The sequence below is a fragment of the Suricata suricatta genome, chromosome 9 (genome assembly GCF_006229205.1).
Source record: "Suricata suricatta isolate VVHF042 chromosome 9, meerkat_22Aug2017_6uvM2_HiC, whole genome shotgun sequence".
Classification (NCBI taxonomy): domain Eukaryota; kingdom Metazoa; phylum Chordata; class Mammalia; order Carnivora; family Herpestidae; genus Suricata; species Suricata suricatta.
In genome coordinates, this window is record NC_043708.1 from 35291874 (window position 1) to 35305894 (window position 14021).

At 42.8% G+C, this 14021-nt stretch overlaps 1 protein-coding gene and 1 long non-coding RNA gene across 2 annotated transcripts in view; one reads left to right on the forward strand and one right to left on the reverse strand.

Moving 5' to 3' along the window:
• Nucleotides 1-14021, reverse strand: part of SYNE2 (spectrin repeat containing nuclear envelope protein 2) — a 231749-nt gene that overhangs the window by 97975 nt on the left and 119753 nt on the right. Inside the window, exons 53-57 of the mRNA XM_029952525.1 lie at nt 10157-10354; nt 9486-9560; nt 8183-8293; nt 4344-4460; nt 327-557 (exon numbers count right to left, since the gene is read on the reverse strand). Of these exons, the coding sequence (XP_029808385.1) occupies nt 327-557; nt 4344-4460; nt 8183-8293; nt 9486-9560; nt 10157-10354 (732 nt within the window). The remainder of the gene's footprint in view (nt 1-326; nt 558-4343; nt 4461-8182; nt 8294-9485; nt 9561-10156; nt 10355-14021) is intronic.
• On the forward strand, nt 358-12018 carry LOC115302591. The gene is made up of 3 exons (XR_003913545.1): nt 358-562; nt 8148-8324; nt 11789-12018. It is a non-coding gene; the product is annotated as an uncharacterized LOC115302591 (long non-coding RNA).

The window sequence follows — 14021 nt, forward strand, 5'->3', positions numbered from 1 at the left end:
TCTCATTTAACCCTGACAAAGTCCTAGGTGAAAACCTACCCCATGAGAAAAATGAGGCGAAAAGCTAATGTCCTCAAGTTCATAGTCAACGTGATGGAGCTGGATTGGACTCTAGATTCTAGAACTCTTAGCCACTACTGTCTCTCCAACTGCTCTGCTTACATAAATCTCAAAGAATTATCCTGAGAACAAAAAGTCGAGGCCAAGATATACACGAGGGTCACAGGAAAAGAAAGCAGCACACTGTTGCTTTAAAAGAAAGTCACCCAGTCTTGGGAGGTGATTGGTGAAGAGGCAGGCCATGAACGCCAGCCCATCGGCCTTACCTGGCACCCTACCAGCTGCTGTTCCACCAACTGCTGCATGTCTGCATTTAATGTTTCCGGCTCGAATGCCACGTTGGCTTGGTGCAGCCACAGCTCCAGCTCAGCCACCTGGGTCTTGCAGGCATGGAGGATTTCCGCAGGCTCAGGTCTAGGTTTCTCCACCGTGGCCTCGAAGGCTCCTTGCTCGTCAGAAAAGCCCAGAGCCGCAGCCTTGGGAGGAGGTGTGGCACCCTAAGGTAAACCCAAAGATAATCCAGCAGTGAAAAACCATGGAGTCCAAAGTTTTCAGCGTTGAGCTTACAAGAACCTCTGAACTTGCAGCATTTCCCCAGTTAAAAGAAAACAAATAAGGGCAGAAGAAGAATGAAAGAGAAAGGAGAAACGCACCTCCACACGCATAGCAACAACCACGTGACCGGGTGCCCCAGGTTTCCAAGCAGCCGATTTGCATGTACACAGGTAGTGTTCCCGGGCTCGGAGGGCGCAAATGGGTTCGCAGTTCATTAACCAGCAAGTGGCCCCGGGAGACAGGTGAGCGTGAGGGAGAGGGTGTGCATGTGAGTGTGTGTGTCTGCAACTCTTCAGCGAATTGGCCAGTGTTTGAATGTGTGACACATGATTAGGCAATGCTTACATTGCTGTGAGCTCTGATCAAACAGAAAAAAGGGCTCTTTACACACGGGCTGGGATACAAGGATATACACCACACAGTGAACAAGTAGATTAGAAAGTATTTTAGCGCTTTTTCCTCCCTAACATACATGCTGCTACTCATTTAAATTTCTCCCTAGTAAAAGTAGCTTGAGTCAAGTAACGAGCTTCAGTGGAGTCACCTGGAAATTTTTCTCCTTTCCTTCGGAGAGAATAGTGAAACAAATTTTCACCATCCATACTCAGGATATTCAAATATTATTAAGGAGTCGATGCTTATCGTAGAAGAAAGCACGATGTAGGACATGTTCTGTTGACACGGAAACACCTGGGTTGCTTATCAACCCAAAAGAAAACTTTCTTCCAGATACCAAGTCAAGGTATTCTATTAATAATATATTAGAGATTTTCCATTTGGAAGTAAAAGAGGATTTGATACAGAGACCTATTTGCTTCCAATATCGTTTTCCAGAATATTGAAGGATTTATCGACCATTCTAGAGAAATTCCTTTAGGGATAAGAAATTTTTTTTTTTTTTTACACAGAACACCTTTTGTGCTAAAAAATTTATCTCGATAAGTATTTTATCAATTATGATTATGATGAAGTACGATGTTTCCTATATTAGACTCTGCTAATATTAGCATCTAATAAAGCACGATTCTGGCCACAAATTTATTTTTTTTTTATTTATTTTTGAGAGACACAGAGATAGTTTGAGCAGGGGAGGGTCAGAGAGAGAGGGAGACACAGAATCTGCAACAGGCTCCAGGCTCTGAGCTGTCAGCACAGAACCCGATGCGGGGCTTGAACCCATGAACCGTGAGATCATGACCTGAGCAGAATCCGGACGCCTAACCGACTGAGCCACCCAGGCGCTCCTTGGGCCACAAATTTCTAATGGGAGTGTTCACAAACATACCGCCTCCCTCAACGCAAACGCACATTTCCCAATGTCTGTAGAATTTTGTTTAAACAGAGCTTTTGGTACAACGGAAGTAAACAAAATAGGCGGGTGGTAACAAAAACATGTAGGGTATGAAAATATTCCTTTTTCTCACACATAGTGAGTATTAGGAAAGCTGGCTTGCATTTGTTCCCCTTGACTATCTATGAACTTCACATATGTTTGCTCTTTTCTGCCAAAATGCTCCTTCTCCCTTGCCTTCATCAAGATTTTTTTAAAGAATCCCCTTCTTACGAAAGTCTTCCCTTGCTGTGTTTCTCTGCTTAGTTGGGGCTATACTTGGATTCAGCTCGTTTCAATTTTCTTTTTTAATTCTAACTTTTTTTTAATGTTTATTTGTTTTGAGAGAGACAGAGATAGAGAGCAAGCAGGGGAGGGGCAGAGAGTGAGGGAGACAGAGAATCCCAAGCAGGCCCCATGCTGTCAGTGCAGAGCCCCCAGTGGGGCTTGAACTCACAAACGTCAAATCATGCCTTGAGCTGAAATTAAGAGTCGGATGCTTAACCCCCTGAGCCACTCAGGTGTCCTTTAATTCTGACTTTGTAAAAAAAAGCAACACTTGGGTGATTTTACTGCCTAGTCATCTGACTGTCTTCTAGTTTTCAGGTATTGCTAGATCTTAGTGGCAAAGATTTTAGGATCCTCTATTTTTTGGTCACCTGAGATAATAATCATTAATGTTAATTAATCAGTCTGTAATAACATATTTACCATCCACCTTTGTTATTTATTCAAAAACACGATTTGAGTACCTATCATATAATCCACACACATTGTTTAATGGCAATATCGAATTTCTTTGCTTTTTCACTAACTTGCTGAATTAATCAGAAAACAAGGAAGCTGGATAACTAATCTGGGCTTTATTTGCTAGTTATTTAAAACGGAAAAGAATCCAAAGGTGAATGGGAAGGAAAAAAAAAAAAAAGGAATACTTGCAACCATAGAAACCGCAACAGCTAAAGGTGGCCTGGGAAACCTGCCAGTAACCAGTTCATCCACCTCTTTTATAATCTAAGGAACCCACGTTCATTAACGCTTAAGCAATTCACACACCTCCCTGTTCACCGCATCGCTTCACAGAAGCTCAGGCCCCGACGCAAGTCATTCGCCCACGGGTCATGTGGCCTTTTAACCTAGAGTCCACAGTCTTCCCCACAATCACACCCCTGGCTTCTCTAAATGATAGCCCCAAATTCTAAAATCAAAAAAAGATTTAAGTGGATGTTTTATGACTATACATTTTGGGGGGCTAAAAAGTATCACCACAGTTTCTTGTTAAAGAGAATTAGGTCATTTCTACCCCCTAATCCCTAAGCCTCTGCTGGGCTCGAGGGCCCGGCCACCATGCTAAGCTATCTCCCGCCACTAGTCCCTATTACTCCGTGTACGGATGAGGGAACTGAGGCATTGAGAGATTATTCAGATGCCTGTGGTCACCCAAAAAGTAAGAAGAGCCAGGATCCAGTCCCTGATTTCATTACGCTGTGGGGTCTCCAAGTCCACATTCTTCATGTGACTGTGCCAACACTCTCATGTCCCAGTCAGCCTCTCACTGTAGGTCCTACTGCGTGGCATCTGCAGCAACACATCACTGATTTAAGTAACAGGATTTGTTAACATGCAAGCTAATTTTCTGGCGGTGGCTGTGTTTCACACCAAAATACCAACCTTTTAAATTGACCCCTTCATATTTTACAGTCAATCCCACAAACACCTGCAAGTCTCCCCCCGCCAGTGCCACCACACATACACTTGTTCTAAAATGCAGGATTGCCGGACTCAAGGGCAATACCCAACTGCACCCGCATCAACACTAGCCATGCCACCGGGGTGGTAGGGTGGCGGCATATCCTGAGGCCAACCTACCTGACTTCACATCTTTCAGTACGAAACGTTCAACTTCTGAAGGCAGTCTGGAATATTCTAGGTTTGACTCCTCACTCCTCCATTCACCAGCTGTACTTTCACTCTTTACATTTCAAGTCCCTCATTTGTAAACTATGGTAGGTATTAATCTACTGTATTTAACCTGAGAAGCAAGCAGCAAATCTAAATCCTTCCTATGGGGCATGCAATTAATCAACATTAGCTCCCCTCCACGTCCAGGACCATAAGTTATATCCACAGAAGGAATAGTTAGCGGAAAGGCTCGTTCACCCTGACAAATAGGGAGCGAGCAGGAAATGCTCTGTCGTTGTGTGCCATGTTTATTTTCTATGTCAACATCATTGACAAATCTTCCAGTTCTGCAGCTTCACAGCCCATATGAAGATATTAAAGTTCACAAAGAACTCTTGGCTTGATATACAAAGTATTGCACAACACAGAAAGCTAGTCATCCCTGGGTGCTCGTCCAGGGGCCTGAGCAGTTTGCTTGCTACCAACAAGGACTTACCTCTTCTGTTTGGTTGGGACTCAGGGAAAATTCTGGGTCTTGCTCAGCATTTACGGAGTCTGGGGCAAGAATTTGTGCCACAGAATTCTCACATGTGCTGATTTTCTCAGTAGCCTCCTGTAAAGAAAAGAACTAGAGGTCCAGAAACCTTCCTGCCTTTGCTGCCATTAAGTTACTCTCCCTGCGCGAGCTCATGTTACATTCCGGTTGCGGAAATGTCCAGAAAAGTCAAGCCCATGTAGAGAAAAGTTTGTTTGTTAGGGGGGAAAAAAATCAACTTCCTCAGGTTTGTCTTTATATGAAAGACTTAAAGTTTCCAAAGCTCTCTAGCAAATGAGGAACATACAAGGAAATCTACAGAATTCTGTATTTAAGTAGATTAATAGGAGAACTAAAATTAAATGATATGATAAAGGCCTTTCAAATAAAAGGGGAAAAGATTAATTTACTAAATTTGGGAACTACTCAGGTATTTCATAAAAAATATAACTGAATCCTTGTCTTCTTTTTTAAAGAAACTGTTTTTGCTTTTATGTTTATGTTTTTGAGAGAAAGTGTGAGCAGGAGAGTGGCCAAGAGAAAGAGAGAGAGGGAGACACAGAATCCGAAGCAGGCTCCAGGGTCTGAGCTGTCAACACAGAGCCCAATGTGGGGCTTGAACCCACAAACCGTGATATCATGATCTGAGCCAAAGTCAGTCGCTTAACCAAGACTGAGCCACCCAGGTGCCCCTCCTTGTCTTACTTCTAATAATGGATTCTAATTGCATCTAATAATTAAATATAAAACTTATACCCTAAAAACTCTTGAAAAAAAGATTGAATCTTTTCTAATCTATGAGTGGGGAAGGACTTTTAAAGCATGAAAATAAAGGGAAAGACTGCTGGTATTAGCAATCTAAAAAGTAATAGTATTAACCACAAAAAGCATCATACCCTAAATTAAAAATGAAATAACAGACTGGATAACAGCTTACAGCATGTTAATATTCTTAATATATTAGTATATTATATTTTATTATATTAGTATTTTCTCAACCCCTATGTAGAGAAAAAGTCAAATGGCATGAACAAGCAGTTCATAAAATACAAACATCAATGAACACTTAAAGAGATATTTAATAATCTTAGAATATAAATGTAACTTAAACCAATGGATAAGTTTAGCTAAAATTGAAAATATCCAATATCAGCTTGAGGTCAAGAAAGAAGCATTTCTTGGGGCTTCGTTTAAGTGTCCAACTCTCAGTTTTGGCTCAGGTCACAATCTCACAGGATCTCACAGTTTTGTAAGTTCGAGCCCACATCGGGCATCGGGCTCTGCACTGACAGGGCAGAGACTGCTTGGGATCCCCTCTCTCTCTCTCTCTCTCCTCCCCTCCCCTCCCCTCCCTATTCACACTGTCTCTGATTCTTTCAAAATAAATAAACTTTAAAAAAGAAAGAGGTGTTTTCATGTACTCCTGGCAGGAATAAAATCGATATAGTCTTTATAAGAGGGCAGTCTGATAATGTGCGTTACACTCTAAATGGATATATACTTTGATCCAGCACTCCCATTTATTAAGTTAACCAAAGTTAAACAATGGGGAAATGATATATACACAAATAATTAGCATCACGCAGTGGGAAAGATGTGGATGTAATAATCGACCGATCTTGATTGGTCTACTTATAAGTTGCATGATCTTAGACAAGATAACTGGGAACCTCTGAGCCTCACTTACTTTGTCTTTAAAGTGGGAATATAAATGCATGTGGTTACTAAACAAGGTGATGTAAACAAAGCATCTAGCAGTTCCTAACAAAATGTTAGTTACTTGTCAGCTTCTTGTACTGAAAACAATAGCTGCTATTAGAAAGGTCTGAACCAAGAACTAAAGGTAAAGCATAGGTTAAATTGGAAAGGGAGGTCAAGCTCACGAAGAGTCTGGGATGCCAGGCTAAGAATGCATTTTACTCAGGAGCTAATCAGAATCCATGAAAGATTTCAGCATAGCAGTAATGGTTTTAGGAAAAGTCGTTAGTTACTACGGTAGAAGATGCCTATTTTATTTTAGGAAAAATAACTGGAGGCTGTAAACTCAATTAGAAGACTACTCCAAAAGTCCGGGGCAGAAGTCACAATCGCCTGGAGTAAGATGATGGCAAAATCATGGGAGGAGGAGAAGGATGTAAAGATTAAATGGACATCACGCAGCCACTGATTAGACATGAAAGGTAGGAGAAGTGAGGTTTCTAAGATGACTGAAGATTGTCTTAGACTCTGAGGAAATAGTGGCACTATAAAGAGACATCGAGAAATTGGGAGGAACTAGTTTTGAAGGAAAGTTGATAAAATGGGTTTGAGATGAAGAAAAGACATCCAAAAAGAGAAACCTATCAGGAAGGTAAAAACGGAAAACACGGTTAAAGGCAGTCAAGACAAGAGAGCTGATGGGGGATCGCTGGCACAGAAGGACGACCAAACCTGTGGGAGGAGATAAAACTGCTCTGAGGGAAAGGAGGAGGAAGAGAACAGAATGCTGGGCGAATGTCTACCATCACCGGGATGGGGTGAGGGAAGGTGATGGGGGAGGGGCTGCAGGAGGGTGAGAGCAGAAACGGCGGAATTAAGCAAGTCAAAGGATCCCTCATTTCAGGAAGGAGGAGATGTCAATAGTGTCTAATGCTGGAGAGTATCGCTTCTGGGCCTTTTGGCTAAGATCAAGTGTGTCTAATGCTGGAGAGATCAATAAAGCTTAGGACAAATAAAAAGGCACTAAACTGATGTTCCAGAAGGTCAATGGCAGTCTGAATAGAGCCGGGGCAAAAACTTGATTACAAAAGGGGCCAAAGGTGAGGACGCCAAGTAAAGATTTTTTTAGAGGTGAATGAGAAGCAGTGCACTAACTGATTGACCCGGAAGCAGGATCAAGAAAGTCAGTGCCTTCAGGTATGTTGAGCCCAGTAAAGGGCATAAAAATGTAAAAGATGAATGTTCTTGCCATTCACCAACCCATGTCAGGTGTACACCTAAAAATGTGGGGAAGTCATAAGTGAGTTACTGTCAGAATGAAGGAAAAGCAAACGTTTCCGGGAGGAGGTCGAAGCGAGATGACCTTTGTGCACGAGGAGGAAGTCTACCTCCTGGGGAGGGGGAGACTGAGAACTTCTCAGACGGAGAGGAAAAGGAGCCGGTCAAGAGGCAGAGTTTGGAGCTGCAGGTGCCGGCAGAGCCCTGTGCTGAGGTTTCATGAAAGGACCAGCCTGGGGGCTGGGGCAGAGGGTAGCCCTGGACAGGAGACGGAAGCAGGAGGCGTATGGATCATAACGATGCTGGGGTGTTAAAGGAACAAGGGGAAAACATCCTTTTCACATTAATTTACAGTGATTTTCTAAGTTAAAGGTATTTGCCCTCCAGTTTGAGAGGTTGGAGAAGATTTGGAAGGTCATAAAGAGCAAAAGAGACATTAATACACATTATGTACAACTTTGTTCAAAAACAGGATTATGGGGCTTCTCCTCACCACAATTACTTCTAGAGATGCTTGGGAACACTGCAGCGAACCTTTAGAAGAGGGGCTCCTTTGAGTTATCTGTTTTGTTAGTCTGGATTCTCACATTTGAAGTGCTCACAAAACACTCTATCTCTGAGTACACAATAGGACTGCAAATAATAAGTACTTGGCTGTTTTTGAATTGGTGCAGAGGTGATGGTGAAAACTTAAAAAAAAAAAAAAATTCAGCCCAAGCAGGTTCCCTCCCTAAGCAATGTTTCAAATAAGAAATTCTTTTGTCTTACTTCCCTTACTATCCCTGCCAGCCCCCAACCACTAAATGTATTACGTTCAGTGTTACCTGAATGATGGTTCCAGAGGACGAGGACGCTCTATCTTCCTCCACGTCCTTGTCATGCCTCCAGAGTGAAGACCAAGACCCGGAAGATGGCTCTGCTTTCTTGTCTCCATTCTAACACAGCAACCAACTAATTAGCAAAGAGGTAATTTCCTACCATCCTAATAGCATCCTACTCATCTCTCATACAAAACTCAGCTCACCAAGCAGGACTGTAGCCCTTAATTCCCCCTCTCCCTCTATTTTTCATCTCTTTCTTTGGCTAACTAAATCATAGGGGTCTAAACGCTGGTCTTCCCAAACCTAAAAGATATTCCGAAAAGTTGGAAGTTAGCTCACAGCACTCAAAAAGGATCTTTAAAACCATGCTTTAGGAATTTAATCTGCTTTTAATCACAGTCTGATGAACATGGATTCTGGCTACTGTCAGAGACAAACAATGGTTATTATAAATATATCAGCTCAGAGGCAAACACAGGTCTTAAATTAGAACCACACTGCCGCACACTCTATTCTGGGCTCCGGACCTCCTCTGTTCTCACAATCGCCTCCGCCGTGAAGGGGCATAGTCAGATTACGAAGGTGTCTGGTGGACCGAGCTACAGTTAGCCTGTGCTCCCTCGTCCTACCGCTCAGTTCCAGGGTGTCCTAGCCTATAGGAAAGCAGGTGGTTCTGTGTGACAATAGAGCTATTTAACAATCCATAAAATGAACACAGAAAGTGTCTAGTGATTACATGTGAGATAGAAAGACTATAAATTGCTGCAATTTTCTTCTTTTTGGCACAAGACCCGCTGTACCTTTTGTTTTTAAAGTAAGAAATGGAAACTGATACCAGAAAAGACAACTATAAATGCCTCTTGCAATCAGTTCTAAGGAAGTGGTAATGATTAGTAGAAGGATTAGTTGCTAACGCAACTCTTCATATCCTTGGCAATGCTGTCCTAGACTAAAAAAGAAATCTGGTAAAATAAAGTTCTAAAGAGCACACCAGAAGTGCCCACCAGACAACATACTCTCAAAATTTCAGGGAATGGACTCAGAAGTCAGGATACGACAGAGAACTTCATCTTCTCCCATATGCCAACAAGTGTGTCTGGATTACATTTATCCCACTCAGGCATGAAGTAGATTCAGATGCACTTAACGTTAATAATGTAAGAGAACAGCTTCAATTGCCCTTATAAAACATCAGCATTCAATTTAAAAATCCTTGTGTTCCTATTCATTTTAAGAGCTTCCCCTTGACTTTCTTTTAGAGATTTCGGTTCTAACAAAAACATGATGAGAAAATCGTGTTCCTTACTTCACTCTTCAGGGAGCTCTCTTCCGCCTCTTCCTTGAGCGCTGGCAGGAAAGACATGGAACTTGTTTTGTTCAGCTGAAAGGCACAGCACAAATGCTTGTAGCCGGGCTGCGGTTCAACGTTGTCAGGATCCTGGCCTGGCCGTGCTTTATGCAGCTGATTGTTTACTCACTTCACTCAAGATGGCCACCCACCCAAGTAGCCTCTGGGTGAGGCAACCTTCAGCTCACCCCACCAAATAACAGGACTCGGTCAAATCTTTGATCACTTTCACCTGCATTGCCCTCCCTGGCCTCGCACCCATCAGTTGAGAATGTGATCCGCTGGTGTGGACTCGGGGCTTAGAGCAGTGCTGGGTCCATTTCTGAGTTTGCACTGGGCTGATTGATTAGGAACAAGACACATCACGGGTGGCCCCCACCCACCTTCTGGGGAATTCCATACACACCTCCTTCAGAAACTCGGGCATAAGATTTTCAGGTTGATCCCAGAACAGGCACACCCCAAGGGTGTATATTCCCGAGTGAACAATCTCAAGCACAGAATCTCCACTTTAAAAAGCTCCTTTAGGCCATCAACATAGATACTATAGGTCTTTCAGGTGAAAAAATAACACCAGTTTAATACTCTCGTGAAAAGCGGGACCAGCTGAAGGCTAAAGTCCTACCCACCTTCCACTCAGAACCTTCCCTCTCGACCACTCCTTCCTCTTCTGATGGTCCGGTTGATGGCATTTCTTGTTCTAACTCTTGCTGGTCTCGCTGTAAATGCTGGTGAAGGTTTAGTATGGCAGCCTTCAGGTCCACCAACAGGTCCTCTTTCTTCTGGTTCAAACTCAGAATCTGCTGTTTCATACCTTCCATTTCTCCCTGTGCAGAGAGAGAGCTGGCATTGCATTGGGTGGTCTGAGGCCCATGCATGCCCCCGGGAGCTTGCGTCATTCGGTACAAGGCATGACGAGTTTCCTATGCTGTTCGGCGGGCATAGCCAGGAGCGAGTATCTGCCACAGTACGGTTCCTCCCCATCCTGGCAGCATTTCCAAATGACCTAGTGAGGGTTTATGAGCTCACCTATCGGATGACTTAGCCTCACCTGACACTTGGTCAATCAATTCTCTGGGAGGCGGGGTGGGTCAAGCCAAGGCTCAGAGATTTGTAACAAGCTTCTCGGGGGCCTGGGGTACACAGCCCCCGATCTAGGGGCAACAGGACTGACTACCTGAATTCACAGAGTCAGGGCCCGGAAAGCTTCTCAGGAGATCTGTAAGCAGACTAACATTCAAGAACCATGGAGAGAAAACAGGGTGAGAAAACTCACACGCCCATGATTGCTTTGGAAGCCTTCTTTAAAATTACTGAATTCATTTATTTTCTTACAAAGTTTCCTACCAAATGGGAATAAACAAGCAAATAAAGGTAGTGTGAAGTGTAACTAACCATGGGAATCACGGACAGATGATTCCAAGCTTTATAATGTTACTTTAAAAATGTGTATGATTGGGGGCACCTTCCTGGCTCAGTCGGTTAAGCGTCTGACTTAGGTTTAGGTCATGATCTCATGGTTCGTGAGTCTGAGCCCCACCTGGGGCTTTCTGCTGTCGGCACAGAGCTGGCTTCGGATCCCCTGTCCCCCACGTCTCTCTGCCCTTCCCTGCTCTCACGCATGTGCTCTCTCTCTTTCTCAAAAATGAATAAACATTAAAAACAATTTTTAAAAATTTTGTATGATTGATGTGTGGGAATATAAAATGTCTCATATGTGATAGAAGTAAAATTGCCCTGTCCGTCTAAGACAAATACAGAATTACACAATTCTAGATTTGGAGGAGAGAGCAGGTCTGATCGAGAATCCTCCCCTCAGGGCGCCTGGGTGGCTCAGTCGGTTAAGCCTCTGACTTCAGCTCAGGTCAGATCTCACGTTCGTGGGTTCGAGCCCCACGTCAGGCAGTGTGTTGACAGCTAGCTCAGAGCCTGGGGCCTGCTTCCAGTTCTGTGTCTCCTCTCTCTAACCCTTCCCCTCTCATGCTCTGTCTCTCCTGTATCAAAGATAAATAAAACATTAAAAAAAAAGAGAGAATCCTCCTGTCTAGCACCCCTGAAAGGCTCCATTCCATCTCTGCTCGAGCCTTGCACTGGATGCTGCATCAGAACACAACCTGCTCCTTATCAGCAGAGCTTCATGTATTGGAATTTTGTTCCTAACAGAGCCCTTAAACTCCTGTTCATTTGTTCCTTCTTTCGATCTATCGATCCATCCATCCTGCACACATTCATAGAATCATTCCCTTTTTTTTTTTTAACAGAGAAACGTAATGTGTCTCCACGTATAAGTGAGGGCTCTGAAGTCCAGAGAGGTGATTTCTCCAGGGCCGCAGCTAGCCAGTGACAGAGCACAGACCTGGATTTCCGGACATCCCACCCCATGGTCTCCTGCTCCTGCACACGTTCTGGCACCAACCACCCTCGTCTGTCTGAAGTTAAACTTCCTGTGATTGCTTTGGGAAGGGACAACTGAATTAAAAAGGAGTTGGCAGTGCTGTGTGTCCATTGCATATAATACACTAAGTTTCAGAGGGATGATGCCTCCCGGTAGACATAATACCACGGCCATTAGAAGAACCCTAAGAGAAAAAGAAAAGTCTGCATGCCAGACTTATGGAGACACAGTAGGGCACAGGGCCGTCATTCTCAAAACTACATCTGCAGACTGCTGGGGGTTCACATTCTAGGAGGTCAAGATCATTTTCATAATAATACTAAAATGTTATTTGCCCTTTTCACTCTGACATTTTTCACTATATGATAAGACAAAAGCAATGGTGGGTAAAACTACTGACACTTTGTATGAACCCAGGCAGGGACATCCCTAGATTATTCACTCTCATGTGCTTAACTGTAAAAACAAAACAAAACAAAGAAAAAGTCAGTTCACTTAAGAATATCCTAGAAGGGCGCTTGGGGGGCTCAGTCAGTTAAGCGTCCGGCTTCGGCCCAGGTCATGATCTCGCAGTTTGTGGGTTCGAGCTCCGCATTGGGCTCTGTGCTGACAGCTAGCTCGGAGCCTGGAGCCTGTTTTGGATTCTGTGTCTCCCTCTCTCTGACCCTCCTGGGCTCGCGCTGTCTCTCTGTGTCTCTCAAAAATAAATTTTAAAAATTAAAAAAAAAAGAATACCCTAGAGAAAGAACATGCATTTCTAATATTCTGTAGGACACAAGCGGAAAGCACGCATAAATCTCTCCCACTGTGTGCTCAAGTATGACAGCTGAAGAAAGGTTCTGTGTGATTTATTTAAGTTTTGAGCTGAACTACTCATTTTTTTTTCATACAACGCTATTTTTTCTTGGGAACAAACAGCTCCTAAGCTATACAAATATATAAACACCAACAGATTTTACTGAAGAGATAAATGTTAATATTAATAAATGTGAATTTTTAACACTGATGACTGAAATGTTGATATATTTGGAGGGTCTATGTAACTAGCAAAACAATATTTTTCAAATAACCGAGCATGACATCATAAAACCATGCATAGTTGGAAGATCCATTCAATGTACAAACAGCCCAAAGGATCTTAATGTAAGAGTAAATGCAAAGTTCATTGACAGGCCTTGGGATTCCATTTAGCAGCAAACCCAAGAGTAACTTCTGCTTATTGGAGTTTAGTAAAGTTTCAAAGAGTGTTCACAATTATTCAGAAGGGTTATTAAAACATTCCTTTCTTTTCAAGTGCATGTTGTTGAGAGGTTGGACTGTTTTTATACACTTCAAACAAAACTACATACTTCAGTAGATGGAATGTAGAGCCAAGGAGAACCTAGCTATCTTCTACCACACCATTTAAGCGATTTGCAAAAATATAAAATTCTCTTCTCACTACATTTTCTTTTGGAAAATGTAATTTTCTTCCAAAAAAAGATACATTATTTCTACCAACATGTAATAAGTTTATTATCGTTATTTAAATTTTTTTAAATGTTTTATTTATTTTTGAGAGCGAGAAAGTGTGGGCAGGGGAGGATCAGAGAGAGAAAGGGAGACACAGAATCTGAATACAGGCTCCAAGCTCTAAGCTATTAGCACAGAGCCTGCCATGGGGCTTGAACCCATGAACTGTGAGATAATGACCTGAGCCAAAGCCTGATGCTCAACTGACTGAGCCACCCAGGTGCCCCTATTATTGTTATTTTAAAATAAACTAAATTATTTTTACATTTCTGAGTTTTCATTTCTTTCTATCTCAGTGGATATGATTCATATAAACAAAAGCTCTTTGGGGTCCTCCAATTTTTTAATGTAATGGGAAATCTGACATATTTGTAATACTGAGTCTTTATTGTTGAGTCGGCCTTGCTGAGTCCAACACCTAATAGGTGTATCACCTTGGCACCCCCCCCCCCTTCCGCCAAACTATTTGCCTTAGGTCACAGCTAGCAAGTGTTGTAATCTGGCTTTGAATACCATAGCAATCACCTGCCCAAACCAACTTGATGGCTCTTTACGATCCTTGGGACACAATCAGGATTTTTTGTTAT